We start from the raw sequence: 19,055 nt of genomic DNA, 5'->3' as shown, positions 1-19,055 counted from the left end.
AAATAGAGGTCATCAAATATTCCTCAAACTGTAGATAATTCAATTTCGACAGATATAATTTCAAATATCTCTTATAGTTGGGATAGTTCAGCTTCATCAAATTGCAGGCTTCAAATATTTTTAAATTATGGATAGTAAAATTTATATAAATTTAATTTTGTGAATATTTGTTACAGTTCAGATATCTCAATTCCACCAGAAATTGCAGAAATATAGGTAATAGTTTGAAATTTTAAGAAACAATTCTATTGAAAGAGCTTTCAATATGGAATATAAATATCAAGAATTTGAATTCATAAATATTACAGAAATGGTTTTGGAAATGAATATTAGAAACAGAGATATCAAAGCTTAAATTGTATTGACAAATATTATGGAATTTTTTTTCCAATATGTAAGTCTTCAAAAGGGCATTTTAAATTATAATACGTAGAAATCCAGGAAAAAATTTTGATATCAAATATGTATAAAATTTAATTTAAACCTTTGAAATTTTAGTTTTTTAATGTTGTATAAAATTCCAGATAAAATCTGGATTCAGAACTGTTGAGAATCATCAAGAAATTTTGAAATCAATAATGTAGACAATAAAAGGTTAGAATTTGATTTTATGAAGAAATCATGTAATATTTTTAAAGCTATTTAAAAATAAAACATAGATGAATCTGAATTATTTTTAGTTTAAAGCTCAGAAGAGTTTTACAAAAAATCACAACAGAGATTTGAAACTACGTAGTGGATATTGAAATAACTAAGAGGGAGGGGTGAATTAGTTTCTTTTACTTTTATTTAATTATTTATCTAATTATATATATATATATATATATATTTATTATTCCCACATTTTCTCCTGTCACTTGAACCCCGTGCCCCAGTCCTAGGAGGAAACAGTCCCCTTAGATTCTCTCCTCACCTAATTAGACCACCCTTAGAAATTACTAACTGGCCAGGTTGGTCAGGTCACAATTCCCACACAAACTTATGATCTGATCCACTCATGCTCTCAATTAGTGACCTCACTTTGCTGACGTTCTCTGGTACATCCTGATTTGTCCCATCTCCAGAATGACTCTTAGAGCTTGTCTCGCTGCTTCCAACTCCCTCTGGACTAACTTGCCTGTCTAAAGTCCTTGAACCACATCCCAGATCCACAGACCTATCTGTTCAACCCACTAGAATAAACCTCAGTCAAGCACCAACTCCCCAAGATTCCACCCCTTACCCTCACAGGTAATCATGACTCACCCATAGTCTATCTAGAGTGTTATGGGAGCGGTCCTAACTATCCCTAAACTTAATACACATACAATATAAATGAAGATTAAAATTTAAGCTAAACTTCAAATAAGATATCTTCATATAAATTCTCCCAAATGAATAACTTGATTTTGACTTTCTGAAGTTGACTTTGATTCTCTTTCTGATCTCTTTGACTTCTGGCTTATCTGACCTTGAATGTATTTAATATAAAGATGATTCTAAATGTGTATGTATGACTCTGCGAATGAGTTTATATGACGAACCTATATAACATTCATATGATGGATGAATATGATGAAAATTAAATGCTCAAAATTGACACTTTACGTCATTTTGAATCTACACCTGAAATTTTAGCTCTTGAAATCAGATCTCTGCAGATACCTTTCATACAGTAACTCCTAATTTATCTCGAATCCAATTCAATTATTAATAAAATTAAGTAAACTGACATCAAACAATTTAATATATCAAAAATTAGAATTTTAAGAAATTCAGAAGAGAGATGTTTGAAATCAGGATCAACCAATTTAAAATATAGATTTTTGAAATCAGAATACGAAACTGTAAATATAATTTAAATATGAAAGCAGAAAATAAATTCAGAGGATGTAAATTTTGAAAATGAGATAATAAGAAATTTGAAATCAGAAAAAAATTCAGATGATTGAATATTTGAAATGATCTTAAGGAAGATGATTTTTAAGCCTTTGACCAAGGTAGTGAAATATCAGAGAAAGATTTCTAAAATGAATTCCCAATGCATGAGTCCTAAATAGGATAATTGATCATAATTAATTAGAGGAGTCTCACATAATGAGGAATTATGTATAGAAGGTAACTGATGACAAAAAATTTCCATGAAAGGTTGAATGGATCAACAAAGTTAACCTACATGTCGGATATAGCTAATAATCATGTTCATCAATAAAGATTAATTAGGCTTATGAATCCATTACATATACTGACACATGGGTCACAGACATAGGTTTTATTCGATGATGGAAAACATGTTTCAAATGTAAGGGGTTTTATGTAAAATAAATGGATAAAATCCACCTTAAAGAAGACATCTAGGTAAGTTTCCCAAGGACTCTCCTTTATTCTTCTTGTTTCTTATTGAGATCCCTTGCCATCTCTGAAAGAGTGGAATGGTGAGATTATCTTCACCGATCTCCTGAAGCATTGTTCAAGAAGACAAGGAATCTTGACAAATAAGGAAGTGTAGAAACATCTAGAGATAAGATAATTATGTGATTTGAGGAAGCACTTTTAGATAATTAATCTTTTATGGACTTGGTTGTGTGAAATGTAATTATATCAACGTGTTCCTTTCAAAGGGCTCATTTCCACTTGTTTTTTTTCTGCTGCATTAATCAGTTTGGATTGTCGATCAAATCCCAAAACATTTTTCAAGAAATGTGATAATAATACCTTATCATTTTCATCACATTTAATGATTACCTTTTAAGAAGACAAAAAATTTAGACAATAAACTAGAAATATGACTGAATTTTTTTCTCCCCAGTATAAAATTGAGACACAACTAAACAATATAATAGACCTGAAGGAGATAAAAATATATGCGTTTGAGATTCTCAATGATCATTTGAATGAATTTTAGGTCATTAATGATGGAAAATATTGAGAAGCTTGATAGAGATATTTTCCTCAAAAAAATCATTTTATATTTGGTTTCTTGAATTAAATTTTTTGGAGATATCTATGATTAATATTTTATTTTGAAGGATATTACTCTTACGGAGGAGGGTGAGATTTATATATATGATAAAATATATTAATTGTATAAGAAGCATCAAATGCTCGAATTAAATTTCTGTCTTTAATAGTGATTGGGGGAAAAATGGAATGAATAAGAATTCACAAGAAATTGAGAAAATTTGGATAATATGTATTTAGAATCAATGAAATTGACATTATAAAATTATTTATTTGTATTTATTGTGATATGAGGGCATTATTTATCCTCAAAATTCATAAATAAAATAAATGTATTAGTTAACCCATGGATCTTGTATCAAATCACTAGGAAGTTCATATTTAGTGAGAGATGGTAAAAATCCAAAGAAAATGATTTTTGACTGGAGAACATAAGCATAATTTTTTTAATAGTTTATCACTGCTACATTTAATTATAGTTTTGGATATATATACGCTATTTTTTAAAATGAATATATATACATATATATATATATATATATATTAGCTAAAAATTTGATGTAAATACATGACCTGATAAAACATTTTAAAATTTCTGATAATGTTATATCGTTGTTGGCATTCCATTCACTACTTGTACTTTTTTCACGATAGATTGGTTTCCAAAATAGATCAGTTTCTTATATTTTTCTAGTCAACCTGAATTCCTGAATTTCATTTATTTCTTTATTTAGATATAGGGATTTTAACAAGAAAATAATTTCAAGTTTTCGATTGGTAGGATGGAAATCATAGTTGATCACAAAGCAGCATAAATGACAGAAAAAATTAAATTTATTTATAATATTTATATTTATATATAATTCTAATTTAAAAAATAATTTTGACACCTATTGACCTGATTCTATTGACCTTTATTTTTTTTTACAACTTTTAAATTTCATTAGTGGTCAACATTAGCACAATTTGGTGCACATTTGAATGTGTGCAAATTTTTCTCTTGAAGCTACAATGGAAAATAAAACTTGATTTTTTTTCATGTAAATATATATATTCATTAGAAAATATGATAAATTATCAATATTTAAAAGACTGAAGTATAATAAAGAGCAGTATGATATCATTTTAATAAAAAATGGAACGATGCTCTAATAAAATTTTGAGTTGTTTTAAATTATATTTTAGGGAATTAAAATTTTAATAATATGGTGAGTAATTAATAAAATACTAAGGTGTATCAGGTTTATTAAAAAATAAATCACTTTTTTTATATATTTAATCCCTTCAAATGATTATAACACTCTGTAGCGAAATTACTTAACCAACTTAAACTCTAATTTCTATAGAAGACCAGTGAGCACATGTATATAAAAATTATCTATAAATAATACTTTATTATTTTATAATAGACACAAAATTATTTTTATATATCTTAATTCATCATTCATCCCATATCCTTACCATAGTCGACAAACCTGATATCTTGATGAAGATTCATATTTGGATATAGTTTTATAACTTGACACACAACATGATGATATTTCATGATAAAAAAATATTTATTTAAAAAATAGAATTATTTGAATTATATTCCATCTTAATAAAATGTATCAAATATCATTAAAACAAAAATAAGCACATAAAATCACAGTCAAAATATTCGTGAATACTTCAAAGAGTTGAGTTCTATTTTAATATGAAGTAAATTAATATTTGAATATTCAATACAATAATTTTATAGACGATTTGAATTTATAGATTTATTATAGGATTTAAGTGGCAAAATATGGCTACATGATTAGTAATGTTAGAGCTTGTTAGCTTATGTGCCATATTATTCACGAACTGATAACATATATTTACTTGCCATCAATGATATTTTTATCCTTGTGAGTTATTGAAATAATGGCTTTAACCATTTAATTAATCAGTACTTACATAATTCAAGCATCTTCATATTTTTCTTAATATGGGAAAATATAAATTTCATGCGTGATTGGAATCATAAATATGGAATTTCCCTAATGTCATTATGGTTTCTTATATATTGCTCATATATTAAAAAAATCATTTAGTTTATGCCGAAATAACTTTATTATTTTAAAATATATATTTTAATGGGATATATTTATTACTTTTAGGAATATTTGGACGTGTCAGTTTGGAAGACCAGGCATTTGGCTTGCATTTAGCATGTTGTATGTCCCTAGAAGGGATCGTCAAAGCTGCAAGAGGGTCACACACATATGTTTGATAAGATGTTAGAGGATATAAATAAAATAAAATATTTATAAAAAATCAAGTATAAAAGGGAGTACCAACCAAAATATGCCTATACCAGTATTTCTATATGCCATTACCCAGATAAGGAGATCTTCTTGGAGTAATGGTGGCATGGATCTTGTAGAAAAAAAGAGTTTCAATGTGGCAAGGACTGCATCGATATGTGTAAAGATTGGATACTTTTATGGTTTGTGATGACTCATTCAAGGAACCCAAAGTGTATCAGGTTGCAATAAAGGTGTTTATATCACTTTTTTTAAGTTTTAAAGGTCTATTACAGTACCATTTTAGTTTTACTCCACAAATAATGTGCATATCATTGATCATGGCCAAAAAACCCTAACTTTCAACATTGAAAGCACCATAATGGGAACCATGTCCTATTGCAAGTGGTCGCGGATCTAATTGAACTACCATGCTCCCAATATTTACTTGTTGGTTCAATAGTGGCATACAACAAGTCGGCCAGTTAACGTGCTTCTCACTTATCCTACAATACCATCATGATGGTGATAATCTCAAATTTAAGGGCTTTAATTCGTGTTTCGTAAGTGAGATTATATATCATACCCTCTGATATATAAACAGAGACCTCTGATATATACAAATTCAAGGGCTTCTCATTTTCATCACTCTTTCACTCTTTCTCAAGAGAGGGAAAACAAGAGAGATGGAGAGAGAGTGTCTGATTAATGACATGAGGTCAAACTCAAGAAACTGACCATGCAATTGATGTCACTGATGGATTATGGATGGAAAGCTGATGAAAAAATGATTTCAAAGATATAAAATATGATACAATTTAGAGATTCAAGTACGGAGATGTGGATCTCGCAATTCAACATCCAAAAATCATGACTTCACATGAGGATGCAGTGGTCAAACAAAGATTTTGGGGTCCAAACTCCATAGAATTGATACTAGTATATTAATGGAAAGATGACTCAAAGACACATGTAATGCCATCAAAATAGTGAGACTCAGTTGAGTAACATGTGAGAAACTTGTGTCCAAAGTTATCGCAAAAAAATTGTGCCAAAATTGAGGAAAAACAGTCAGGATTCAATAAAAAAAACTCTATTTTTCTAATCTAATTGTAATTTTAGCTCATTCTAAATCAAAATAAAAAATATTACATCTTCCAGCCTAGAGCCTCCACATATTAGGCCTTAAATCAAGTTCAAAGCTTCTTAATCACTTTATCCTTCGCTTTTGGAGTATTCAGATATGTTGGTGATGATTCTCCATCTTTTATTGATGAATTTTGATGAGATTTTTTCACCAAGACGGGCATCACCAAATCAGCAATTCAAATCACTCTAGTCTTCATCAAAGAGATACGACTACACGCTCAATCGATCAAGGGTTTCTGAAGCATCTTTAAATTCTTCCCACCTGAAATATATAATTCGACAGAAAAATAATGAGTTTACAGGACAACTTTGATTCTTCTAATCTTCTCTTTCCCCTCTTGCTTCCTTGTTCATCCACTAAAGTCATGATGAACAAAACTCAATAAATCTGGTAAATTTAAAATGGTTTACCTTGAGAAAGGTCAAAGATGAGTAAAAGATATAATGAACCTTGAATCCACATAGAAGTTATGACTTAGTAGAATGATATGGTAATGGTGAAAAAATCATAAAATAATGATAGCATGCATCATAATCATGAGAATTAAGCATTAGGCATAGTGAAGGATGAAATAAATGCACGTGCAAGATGCATGTTATCAGTCATCCTTGGCATTCAGTTCATTGTTTTCCTCATCAGTCATCCGTCGTCGGTGACGGATGACTAATGATGGATGACTAAAGATAATCCGTTCAGTCATCCATCCATCACTCTGGACGATGATGGATGGCAAATTTGAATGAAACAGATGATGATTCGACCTTTGACCTTTGACATTGGAATATTAAATGGCAGTGGTCAACTTCTTTGACTATTATTGTCATGGAGCAAGCAACAGCAACCTAATTTATTGACAACAGCAGCACCGTTTATTTATATCATTTCCATAAGTGGTAAGTTTAAGGGATATTTTTTTATTTTATTAAATGTACGATAAATAGTTTCAATAGCAGTCCTTTTCAAGGGTAGGACCGAGGAATTGAAAGAGTTGACCGCGTAGATACTAAAGCAGGTTCTTGTCCGCTAATACGACCAGATGCAATGAACCTGGTCCGTTACGGAGGTCGCTGCGCCGGTTGCATGTTCCCCGTTAAGGAAGACGAGATTTTTGGGGTGGGGTGGGGGGGGGGGTCCACAATCCACATACATTGTATCCGGACCCTTTTTGTGGGACACGTCGACTTCCCGTCAAGGGTTTTTGACTGGTGTGGATTAGGCTGTCCAGGGCCGTTGGATCTTCCCTTGGAATCTCCGACGACTGGATCTGAACGGAGAGAAAGTCCACGTCACTCAGACATTGTCGTCCACCAATCCGCTGCTGGATGGCATGCTGACGTGGCAACCCGAGCGAAAAGGGTAGTTTCGGTAATTAGGGGCGTATCCGCATGACCGACCAGTTTGGACGTGGACAGAGGGGTATTTTGGGGATCTCGTAACGCCCCGCGCTCGTGCCTCTTGCCTATAAAAGGATTTGCCTTCGTCGTTTCGATAGCGCTACTGCGACGGCCATCGAACAGTCGGTAGGTAACAACGGAGGAGGGAGGAGGAGGCGACTCCGCTTGGACCGGTGGAGCTGCTCTCTTTCTCGTTCGTCCGGTCGATTGCTGCGTAGCCTTCTCGCGGTTTCTGAATTCTCTTGAGTCCTTTCGATTCGAGAGTGGCGCGGTGATTCTCCCTGTGCTTTGGAGGATCGGGCTTCTGCTATCTTGGATCTCTTCCGGATTTAAAGGTGAGATGATGCTCTGATATGTTGAGCGGTTGGAAATTCTTGATCCCCAATCTCAATTCATTTTAGTTTGTCGGTGGGCTTGCATTTCGATCTTGCGGCTTCATTCAGGGCCGCTGTTACTTTGGGAATTCCTCTATTCTGTATCTTTATTTCGTTTGGATATTTATTTAATTTTTTGTCTCTCGGGGCGAATACATTTCTTTCTTGATAGAAAGATCGGATGGAGCGGAAAGATCGTCTGAGTTTAGGGCCGGAGATCAATTTAAAAGGGCCTTTGTGTTATGTTTTACCTGCAGATATGCCGATGTTTTCATGACTCCGTCCCTCGATAGCAAAAGTCAGCATAAACTATCTATTATTCGAATCCATGACCGGAAACGTATTTATTCAACACATCCAGAGCACATTTTTATCGATGCATTTCTTCTGGGACTGTATTTATATCTAAAAGACTAACCAGATTTGATATATTCTTCATTTACCTCCTGACTTCAGGAACCAGCCATGGTTCTGTGGGTATTTGGATACGGCTCCTTGGTATGGAATCCTGGCTTTGAATTTGACGAGAGCGTCATCGGATTCATCAAGGATCATAAACGAGCTTTTACTGTTGGTAAGAAAACCGTTCAGTTGAGCTATGTTCTCGCAATTGATTGCCTAATCTTATCTATCTACGGGGTTTTTTTAGCTTGCATAGATCACAGGGGTACACCGGAGAATCCAGCAAGAACATTAAACTTGGAACGCAGTGAAGGATCAATCTGTGTGAGTACATACGCTTCATTATTTTTAGTTTGTAATTTTAATGAAGCGTATGTGGGTATAATGATAAAACCTTGATTTTACTAATATTATTTTCTAAAGATGGATTTAATTTCCTTTGCCAGTGGGGTGTCGCATACTGCATTAAAGGTGGGTCAGAGAAGGAGAGAGATGCAATGAAGGTGGGTATACATGCCATGGCACGTATAGCAGTAGAATTTTAGGACTTTAATTTGGACTAACTCTTGTTTTCTTCCTGTAGTACCTCGAGAAAAGAGAATGCGAGTACGACCTGAAGGCCCACGTTGACTTTTACTCGGTAAGCTAAAGAAAATGCAGTCTCTGCAATCATTTTCAAAAATTAATGATTTAGTCATGCTGAAGTACTGAGTCTGAGCTTCTTATAAATTTTTGTTTAGGAGGAAAACCCTCTGAAGCCGGCTGTCACTGACGTCATAGTGTAAGCGATCCTCTTTGGAAATGTTCTCAACTCCAGCAGTTAATATCGTACATAGCGTTTCCTTGATGAAGTATTTCAATTATTTTCTTCATCTCAGGTTTATTTCGACACCAGACAAAGAAGTCAACAAATATTACCTCGGCCCAGCTCCTGTGGAAGAGATGGCAAGGTCCGTTGACCCCCATTATTCTCTTTCTCTCTATTCCCTTTGTCTCTCCATCTCCTCTGATTAACTCGGCTTCTTTCTTTGGCTGTGCATTTCCAGGCAGATTGCCACAGCTAGCGGACCCTGTGGCAACAGCAGGGACTATCTCTTCTCTTTGCAGAAGGCACTTTTCGCCATTGGTAAGCCTCCCACAGTCAACTCATGGGTCAACATGTGGAAAATTGTGGTCGGTGGACGATCCATCATCCATTCCGTCCAACACCATCATCAGTCCATCCTGACTGGTGATGAAAACCTTGTGCCTATGTCTATGTCATCAAAAGATGTCTATGTCTATGTCTCTTCCAACGAAACTTGTCGTCATCGCCCGTCCTTGACCCTCTGTCGTTGTCATCATTGTGGAAGCCGTCTATGTCATCTATCAACATCATACATGACATTGACCGTCATCGTTGCAGCCGTCGTACATGTATCATCGATGGATGACGGTTGGCGATGCTATGAGGCGCAATTCTTACTCCAATTTCAATTCCACAGACAGAAATACTGTGTAGTCCCGTCATCCGTCATCGTGTCTAGACACTGTGGTAACATCTGAAGTGGCGGTTGTGAGCAGGGCATGAAGAGGAGGAGGTGATTGAGCTGGCGAAGGAGGTGAGACGGGTTATGGCGGCAATGCAAGAGATGAAGGTGCTGGGCGTTCAGATGGCGCTGCGGGCCCACCTCCCGGCGGCGTCCTGCCTGTCTCCAATAGCGGAGACTGCCGCCGTCATGGACTCTCGATGACGTAGCAATTTAGGATCTAACACCTCCGGCATTTCTTTGTTATTTCCTTAATTGTCTTTACCCCCTCACTGGTGCAATCTGGCCAGTGTACTACTGCATGTAACGGATGTATTCAACAGGCAACGATGAGAATCTAGAGGCAAATCCAGTATTTGATTCTTACATTTTTTTCACTGATAGTGAACTGGAGGACAGCCACCTATTGTCAACCGTTTCGTCCCCATCCATCACTCGTTTTTTTTCAGAAACTGAAAAAGATGGACGCTTTTTACATCCCATTGTCTCCATTCATCATCCGTCATTTTTTCGTCTTGAGACGAGAAGCCGTTCCGGGCCACATCTTTGAACTGTAGAATTGTCTACGAAAAAATTGTGCCGGACAATCCTTCTATGACGATGGATGACATGTTTGTTAGGAAAAGGATTTTCATGATTTAATATAATAGATATTAAGTGAAATTAATTAAGTAGTTGAATATAGTAGTAATATATAGACATTTATGTATTAAATAGATAAATATGTGATGGAGTATATTAGGGATAACAATTTTCTAATTAAGGTAGAAGCCCAATAAGACAACGGAAATTGGGCCCAATAAGGGTTGAAGGCTATAAATAGCCATTTGAATTGATTTCTCTTAACTTTTGGAGCTCCCGCTCTCTCTCTCTTTTTGGAAAAGCTGCGATCTCTCCCCTCAACTGATTAGTTCTTGAAAGTTGTGGCTGTCTGTGAAGAAATTCAAGGCTGGTGAATCTCATCATCTGCATGTTTGGGAATTCTGATTCTTGAAGAAATCCCTGGTTAGATTGTTCCATATTTTATTGATTCAAGAAATCATATAACAAACTTTCTTTGACTTCTTGATTTTTGAAATTGATTTGAAGGTTCTTGAAATTCATTGATTTTTAGAACTTAGAATCTCAAATCGAAATTTAACCATTCATAATTTGAAAAATCGATTTTGATCTTGGATTTTATGAAATCTGAATAACAATTTTTTTTTCGGTTTTCTTGATTTTGTGAAATCAAATCTAAAATCTAACTGAAATCTTGATTGATATAGACTAAAGATTCAATCGCTTTTACATTAATTGATATAAAATTCAATTCAATTTTGAAATTTGCTATTATTTGAAATCATATAACAAACTTTATTTGATTTCTTGATTTTTGAAATTCATTGTTTGAAGGTTCTTGATTTGAAGGTTCTTGAAATTGATTGTTTATCAGAAGTTAGATCTCAAATCAAAATTTAAGCATTCGTAATTTGAAAAATCAATTTTGATTTTGGATTTTCTGAAATCTAAATAATAAATTGATTTCGGTTTCTTGATATGTGAAATCAAATCTAAAATCTAATTGAAATCTTGATTTATATAGATTAAAGATTAAATCTCTTTTACAACATAATTAATTGATATAAAATTCAATTCGTTTTTGAAGTTTGCTATTATTTGAAATCATATAACAAACTTTCTTTGACTTCTTGATTCTTGAATCTATTAACAGTTTTAAGTCGATTTGAATTCATTGAATAATTCAAATCAGTTTTCAATTTGATTTCAAAATATTGGAATAATTTGAGGTGCCCTAAGTCTGATTGTTTTTAAATAAATTTCTTGAAATTCAGTGTTCTTCACATATAACAAATTCAACTCGAAATATATCCATTCATCTTTTAAATTTGAATTTGAATTTGAATTTTGGATTGTATGAAATCTAAATAACTATCCAAATCAATTTCTTGAATATATTAATTTAGATCTTCAAAGACATTTGATATCTCCTCTATATATATTTGATCAGACTTGATATAACTGTTTGATTTGAATTTATAAATCTTTATTACATTTGATCAGATTTTATATAAGTGTTTGATTTAAATTGATATCATCTAATTACATTGGATCAGAATTGATATAACTGTTTGATTTGAATTGATATCTGCTAAATCACATTCGATCAGATTTACTATAATTGTTTTATTTGAATTGATATCTGTTAATCACATTTGATTTGAGTTGAGACAATTGATCTTTTAATTTTGATTGAACTGATTGTCTACTTAGAGTATTTCTGATATTAGTAAACATCAATTGATCTGATCGGACTATCTTATCATAATTGAGAAGATTTACTACCAGTTGATATTATTTTAGATTTTGACTGCATTTGATTATATCTATTGGTAGTTGACATTGATTGACATTTGATACACTGTTTGTGACTTGAAATTAGGAAAATAGAATTCAGAAGAAAAATAGGGTTAGGAGAAAAGTTGACCTAGGGTCAACAAAGATATTGTCATTATATTACCTTTCTGGGAAGTGCACTAAAGGGAGGAAGATCACATCCACTTGGACACGGGAAGGTGGCTAGAGACGTTAGAACTTTTTCAGCACAGAGTGGACTGAGGGGGAGGCTCAGAACTCAGCTGGAAGCTGAGAAGGCACTCGATTGAGGTCGAGGGAGACGTCGGCACGGAGCAAGTGTTTTAGTGTGTGATTACTTGAGATCAGTGCAAGCGATTGTACATCGTGAACAGTTTTTCTCACTTTGCATTTGCCAAAGTGATTAGTGGAGTCAGGGGGACTCCTCGCGTGAGGCGCGGCTGTAGTAAGGGCACATTAGTGCCCCGAAGCAGGGTAAAAAATTTATTGTCCTTTGAGTGAAGTAAGAGAGAGAGAGTTAAACAAGGAATTCATATAAATAAAAAAGAAGTGGAACTAATTCACCCCCTCTTAGTTCAACAATGTTGACTGACGAGATGGACAGGAGTCCGTCTTCTGTTCGATAGGCTCCTGCCGCCGGATGACGTGTCCTGGGCCTAGTGCAAATCCTAGGAAAAAAAAGTTCTATAACTAGGGTTCTGACAATACCAAAGATGTGTTTTATTTGGTTGCATTTCCTTGTTGTTCTCTACTAGGTCGATGTTTTCCTGATCATTATTTGAGCTCTTATTACTATGCCCATCGATCAAGATTCAAGAGTTTGAGTCTTAGAATTTCAAATCGTTTCTGCGCGCGATTTTGGGGGAACTTGGAATGTCCTAATTCTTGGTAGGGCTTGGAAGAAATGCCCCCTGTTGTAAATATGGACAGAAATTGATGGGGGAGGCTTTTAGGCGAGTATCCTGTGAGTTCTGGATCTTCGCAGAGAACCTTTCTACATTGATCATTCGATCTGGTGAATCGTTAAGGGTCGGAAGGACCACACGAGTTTGGTCCAAACTCTCTTGATTCTAAGGAAAGAAAGTGTCCCACATTCAAAGTAAGGTCGTTCCCTTGAATTTTTATGGATTATAGAATTGCTAATTTCGCTGAACAATGCCTGATATGAGCATGACTTTACTGAGTCAGTTTATCGAGATTCTTTTTTGTAAGTAATTTTTTGGCTCTGAAGTCCCAGATTTTGATCGACAATGGGCTTTTTCTGTTAGAAGTATGTTCCTGAAACAAGAATTTCCCACAACCAAAACGTGAAAAGCTATGGAGGAAATGAATCACGATTAAATAGTTCTTCTTATCGTTCTGTAGAGCTTGGAATTATTCTTGTCTCTGAAATTACATGCTGTAATTCATGTTCCCTAACATCAAACATAACTTTAATGAAGTTTACAGTGTAGTGGCTAATGACTGGCTCGTTCTTTAATCCCGTTCTTCCTACTGTTCGGTGAATAACAACATGACTGGTCTTTTGCTCTTAGAAGTGTTGTTTAGCCATCACGCCTCTCTCTACAAATTCCCTTTTCAATGTTGAAATTGACATATCCAAAGACTTTGAATGATCTATGTGTACCTCCACTCATCCCAACCTATTTTGTCTTTCTCTTGCTATGCCAATAATCATTCATGACTTTAATAAATGTATCCGGCTATGTCTTTTTAATTCATGACTTCAATATGAAATCAAGTACTATTAAGGTATACTGTATAAACTTCCACTACTGTAAATATTTTAAGTAAGATAGTATATCAAATTCATATTTTATTTAATGAATATTGAATAAGGTAAACGCAGTTTGAAAACATTTTATCATTTAACTGTAACATGCTACAAAATTATCATTGAGATATAAATTAAAATTTTTTATAATCAAGTACATGTAGTATGGTTAGGAAACCATTTTTGCCATATCTAAGATTTTTTGGCTACGATTTTATAAATCTCAGATAAAATTATCTTAGACAAAATAATTTTATTTAAGATTTTTTTGCCATATCTAAGTTCTTCCTTCACGTCGCCATGAACTTTGACAACAATTACTCTCCTTAATTTCATGTCTAACTTACAAATTATTATTAGACATACGCTTTTAAGAAATTTTAATTAGGCAATCTAGTTTTGAAACTCCCTTACTAATTTCCATGTCTTCGAGTTCATTTAATTGAATCATTTAGTTTGATTGCTCAAGATATGTTTTATACTTCTTGTTGGGTTTTGAGGATGTGATTGACTTGACCAAAGAGAATTCTCTTGGCAGTTGCAACGAAGCTTTAAAACATCTGCCTGGAATGGTTTGCTACATCTAAGCTAAAGACTGATTTTAATATTTTAGGTAGAGACTCATATGTCATATGGTGTCTTCAATGACTTAAGTTTAAGGTCCACTCATACAATAGAGACATGAATCTACCTTATTGATTGCTAAATAAAATAACGTTCAGGAATCTGTTTGGATTAATATAGAAAATTATTTCCCTAAAAATCACCCATTATATGTCATTAACCTTAATTAATGGATGGGGAATCAGGTATAAAATATCATATATGTGGGGCTATATAATGATATTTTATATGTATATTGTTCTTCTCAAGTATGCTTCAAATTGGGATATTTAGAACAACCGTTTAGATTAGTGATCTCCACATTAGGATCTCAGCACAGTTTACTTAGTTACATCGATTACATTGTATTATATTAATATATCGTGTCAAATAATATTGAATGAGTTGTGAGATGTTTGATTGGCTTACTAGACACATTTTTACATTACTTCACTGATATTTAATACATTATGTTATAACTCAAATTATAAGTGTAAAGGTTTCTCAAAACTTATAAAGGACACGCTAAAGAGTGTTTTATACGAATTCATTTTGTCCCATTAAGCACACGAAAAAATCAGAGACTAATCCTTACCACAAGGATCAAAACTTTTCAAAATCCTGAAAAATATTTTTAAATTATATTTTAACATTTTCAATATAAACCTACAATGGATATGTTAAAACATCATTATTCATGGAAAAGGTATAGATACATTGAAAAAGTATAACCATAAATTAATTAAACCAAAAAATGGCAGCTAATATACCAATTGGGAATGGATTCTACCAACCTTGAGACAATCAATCACGAAGGGAATGCATTCAAGGAAAAATGATACTTTAAAAGTCTTAGGAATTTTTTTAAAAGGATTTGAAGAAATTTCATTATTTTTATATATTATGGCATATTTTAATATGATAATTGGAAAATAAATTACTGATACTTCTAGATTTTTGGTTTGTAATATACATCACATTGAAAAAAATGTATACAAAAATCTTCTCAAAAATACTCCCCCCACATTTTGAGGAATGCTACATTTTGTGCTTATGCTTTTCTCCTCGTCAAGAAAACATCTTATCAGTTGGTCAAACCCCTAAGTGATACATAACTGGTTCATGCCAAATAAATCTTGACATCACATGTTAATTTATCTCTCTTTAAAATGTATAATACTACGGAAAAATACAGAGTTGAAGTAGTTATCATAATTGAAACAGTAAAGGAGCCTTAATGCTATTGAAACTAATTGTCATCAAGGAACTTATATCGAACTTCTATTGGAAATTCAATCTCAAGGTGACATACTCTAGCACTGATTTTTCATTTCCTTTCTATAGTGAACTTTTATGTATCAAACTATTTTGGGGGTAATCATTAAATAATGTGTTTTTTTTCAGATTTTTATTCCAACATAAACATTAAATGTATTTTAGGGCTTATTCAATGTGTAACTCAACTCATGGGAAAATTACTTCAGATATAAGTAAAATAATCCCCTCATTACGTCAGTTGAGGGCTGGTCATCGGTAACATGACTATGCTGAAGTTTTAGGACCTGACATTTTATAGGGCTAAGGCCAGAAACTCCTTTCCTATCCTCATTTGGTGGAGCTAAGTATTATCTTGGGTGTTATTTGCATAGTAAACAAATATTTTATTTATTCTAAACATTTCCCACGTACATTACACCTTGAATATTATTAGGCATCATATATGATTTTGGAATAAAAATTAGCATTAGGACCTTAGAGGTGGGATACCTCAAATTTTTATTTCCTCAATGCAAGAAAATTATGGATCAGTTCTTCATAAAACAAATTATAATCTTTCCTTTGAGTTATGATGAAAGACATTAAGTCTTTTTTTGATATATTTAATTAATTTCCCACTATAATCCTCAAAATCCCCTAAGTTCTCTCATTTTATCTTGGAGGAGGTTTTGGATACTCTATATTTTCGCATTGTCAACCTCAAGTTCTTTGTAAGACTTTGTATCTCAATGCTCCTCCCTCTTGAATCGTGGACATTTATTATTATAGTATGGAAAGATAAATTGTTTCTGACATAGAACTCTGGAAACTTGTTCAAGTAATCTAGAAAGTCCAAAAATTAGTTTATTAAGCGGCATCCATATGTAACACCACAAAGCCACCAGTTAGTTCGAAGAGTACGATATACATTCATATTTTGGTAGGTTTTATTGGGGATTTATTTGTACCAGCATGCATATAATAACTGATTTATATGATAATAAATAATGAATATTTTGATATTGATTCTTCATATCTATTTAAATCATTTATGAGCATTAATCTTAAAATTCCCCTATCATTTTGTAGATAAATTAAGTAAAATTATTACGTATGAGTGAATACTTTTGCCCATTTTTATAATACTATTTTAATGTCTTCCATTTTTTATAAAAAATTAAGACATTTTATGCAAACTTTTGAGGATAAAATAAAGAAAATTGAACCAAAAGGAAGAAGTTTAATAGGCCAAGTATGCAATTATAAGTGGTATGCACAAGGGAGTTACCAAATGACACTTGAACCACACAAGATAATCCAGGTATGGTACGTGCGATAGCTTGGGTGAGTTCATATTCCAATGACATCATCCTTAAACAACATAGCTTGAAAATTCCAATAGAGATTACCCTGTGCAAGATAGTTTGCACAGAGATTGGCTAAAGTTATAGAGATTACGGGAAAACTATGATAACAAGATAAATATAGCGCGACACCTCATGATATTCTAAAAGCATTCAGTCAGGTTAGTTAACCTAATATTATGATATAATGATGAAATAATAAAATAATGAATAATAGCGGTGTTAAACTATTTATGACCTTTTTATATTAAAACAATACTTCCCAATTATTATTATTGGTTGTTAATGATTAATAACTATAATATAATTGATCCAATTTTTTGGATTTAAATATTGAATTATTTTTAGGAAAAAAATATTTCATGACTAATTTTTCTCAACTTCATCAAATCCAAGAAGCTCCATGTTTTATAAACATTTTGTTTTTCATGTCAGAACCATTGTTTAGATTAGTATTCGGGAGTTTTCAATATGACGGGCCAAGAAGATATTCATATTTTGGAGCGTTATTGGCTGATAAGGCGGAGATGCACTAATAGACCTCAATATGATGCAAGTCAACCCACTGACCCCTAAATTTACATCAAAAAGAGGGACCACCCAATTCTACTTCAGAAGCTCTCAACCCATGTGACAACATGAAGGAATGGCAAGGGAGTAGTTTATGAAACAGAATAATGGTATGTTGGTCATAAAGCACTGTATAGTTTCTATATTAATTTTTCTCTCTGATCACTTTAACTGGTAACTGCAGGAAAAAGCTTCCCCGAAGAGATGAACAAGAGCCCGTCTTCCGTTCAATAGGCTCTTGCCGGCGGATGACGCGTCCTGGGCCCAGTGCCAACCCTAGGAAAAAGGGTTCTCTAACTAGGGTTCCGGCTATACCTAAGCTGTGTCTTCTTCGGTTGCGTTTCCTTCTCGTTCTCTCCTGGGTCGATGTCTCCTTGATTATCATTTGAGCTCTTATTACTGTGGCCATCGATCAAGAGTGTGAGTCTTGGAGTGCTGAATTAGCTTCTGCTCGCGACTTCGGGGGAGCTTGGAATGTCCTAATTCTTGGCAGGGACTGGAAGAAATGCCCCCTGCTGTAAATATGGACAGGAGTATATCGGGGATGCTTTTAGGCGGGCATCCTGCGAGTTCTGGGTCTCGGCAAAGAGCCTTTCTATGTTGATCGGGTGAATCGAAAAGTGCCGAACGACTGCGCAAGTTTGGGCCAAACTCTCTTGGCTCGGAGGAATCGAGTTGAAGGTGTCCCACATTCAAAGTAAGGTCGTTTCCTTGAAGTTTTCTGGATTATAGAATTCCCAATTTCGCTAAGCAGTGCCTAATACGACCATGACTTTACTGGAAATTCTAGTCGGCGTTATTGAGATTCATTTTTGTGAGCAATTCCTTGGCTCTGAAGTGTGTTGGGGATGCACATAGCAACGCATTTCCACACACACATATACTTATAGTATTTTTCATTTTTTATCATATTGTGGATATGACAATTGTTGCTCTTTGAGAAGTTGACGGCATATGACAAGGAAAATATTTCTAGTCATCAAAAAGATGAAGCGATAACTTCACTGATAAGGAGGTAATATTTAATCAAGTGGATGGCCATGATTTCTCGAACT

At 33.6% G+C, this 19,055-nt stretch overlaps 1 protein-coding gene and 1 non-coding gene across 2 annotated transcripts; both read left to right on the top strand.

Annotated features, from left to right (window-relative positions):
• Window positions 1-7,842: 7,842 nt before the first annotated feature.
• LOC144705199 (gamma-glutamylcyclotransferase 2-2-like) lies at window positions 7,843-10,422 on the top strand. The gene is made up of 9 exons (XM_078577778.1): window positions 7,843-8,086; window positions 8,582-8,699; window positions 8,775-8,851; window positions 8,974-9,030; window positions 9,111-9,167; window positions 9,268-9,308; window positions 9,406-9,477; window positions 9,574-9,653; window positions 10,091-10,422. Exons 2-9 carry the CDS (start codon window positions 8,591-8,593, stop codon window positions 10,258-10,260), a joined length of 663 nt encoding a protein of 220 aa, XP_078433904.1. The 5' UTR covers window positions 7,843-8,086; window positions 8,582-8,590; the 3' UTR covers window positions 10,261-10,422.
• Window positions 10,423-13,327: 2,905 nt separating this feature from the next.
• LOC144714084 (small nucleolar RNA snoR103) lies at window positions 13,328-13,434 on the top strand. The gene has a single exon (XR_013584244.1). It is a non-coding gene; the product is annotated as a small nucleolar RNA snoR103 (small nucleolar RNA).
• Window positions 13,435-19,055: the final 5,621 nt, after the last annotated feature.

This window comes from Wolffia australiana, chromosome 1 (genome assembly GCF_029677425.1).
Source record: "Wolffia australiana isolate 7733 chromosome 1, ASM2967742v1".
Taxonomy (NCBI): Eukaryota; Viridiplantae; Streptophyta; class Magnoliopsida; order Alismatales; family Araceae; genus Wolffia; species Wolffia australiana.
This window is presented reverse-complemented; position numbering and strand designations above follow the sequence as displayed.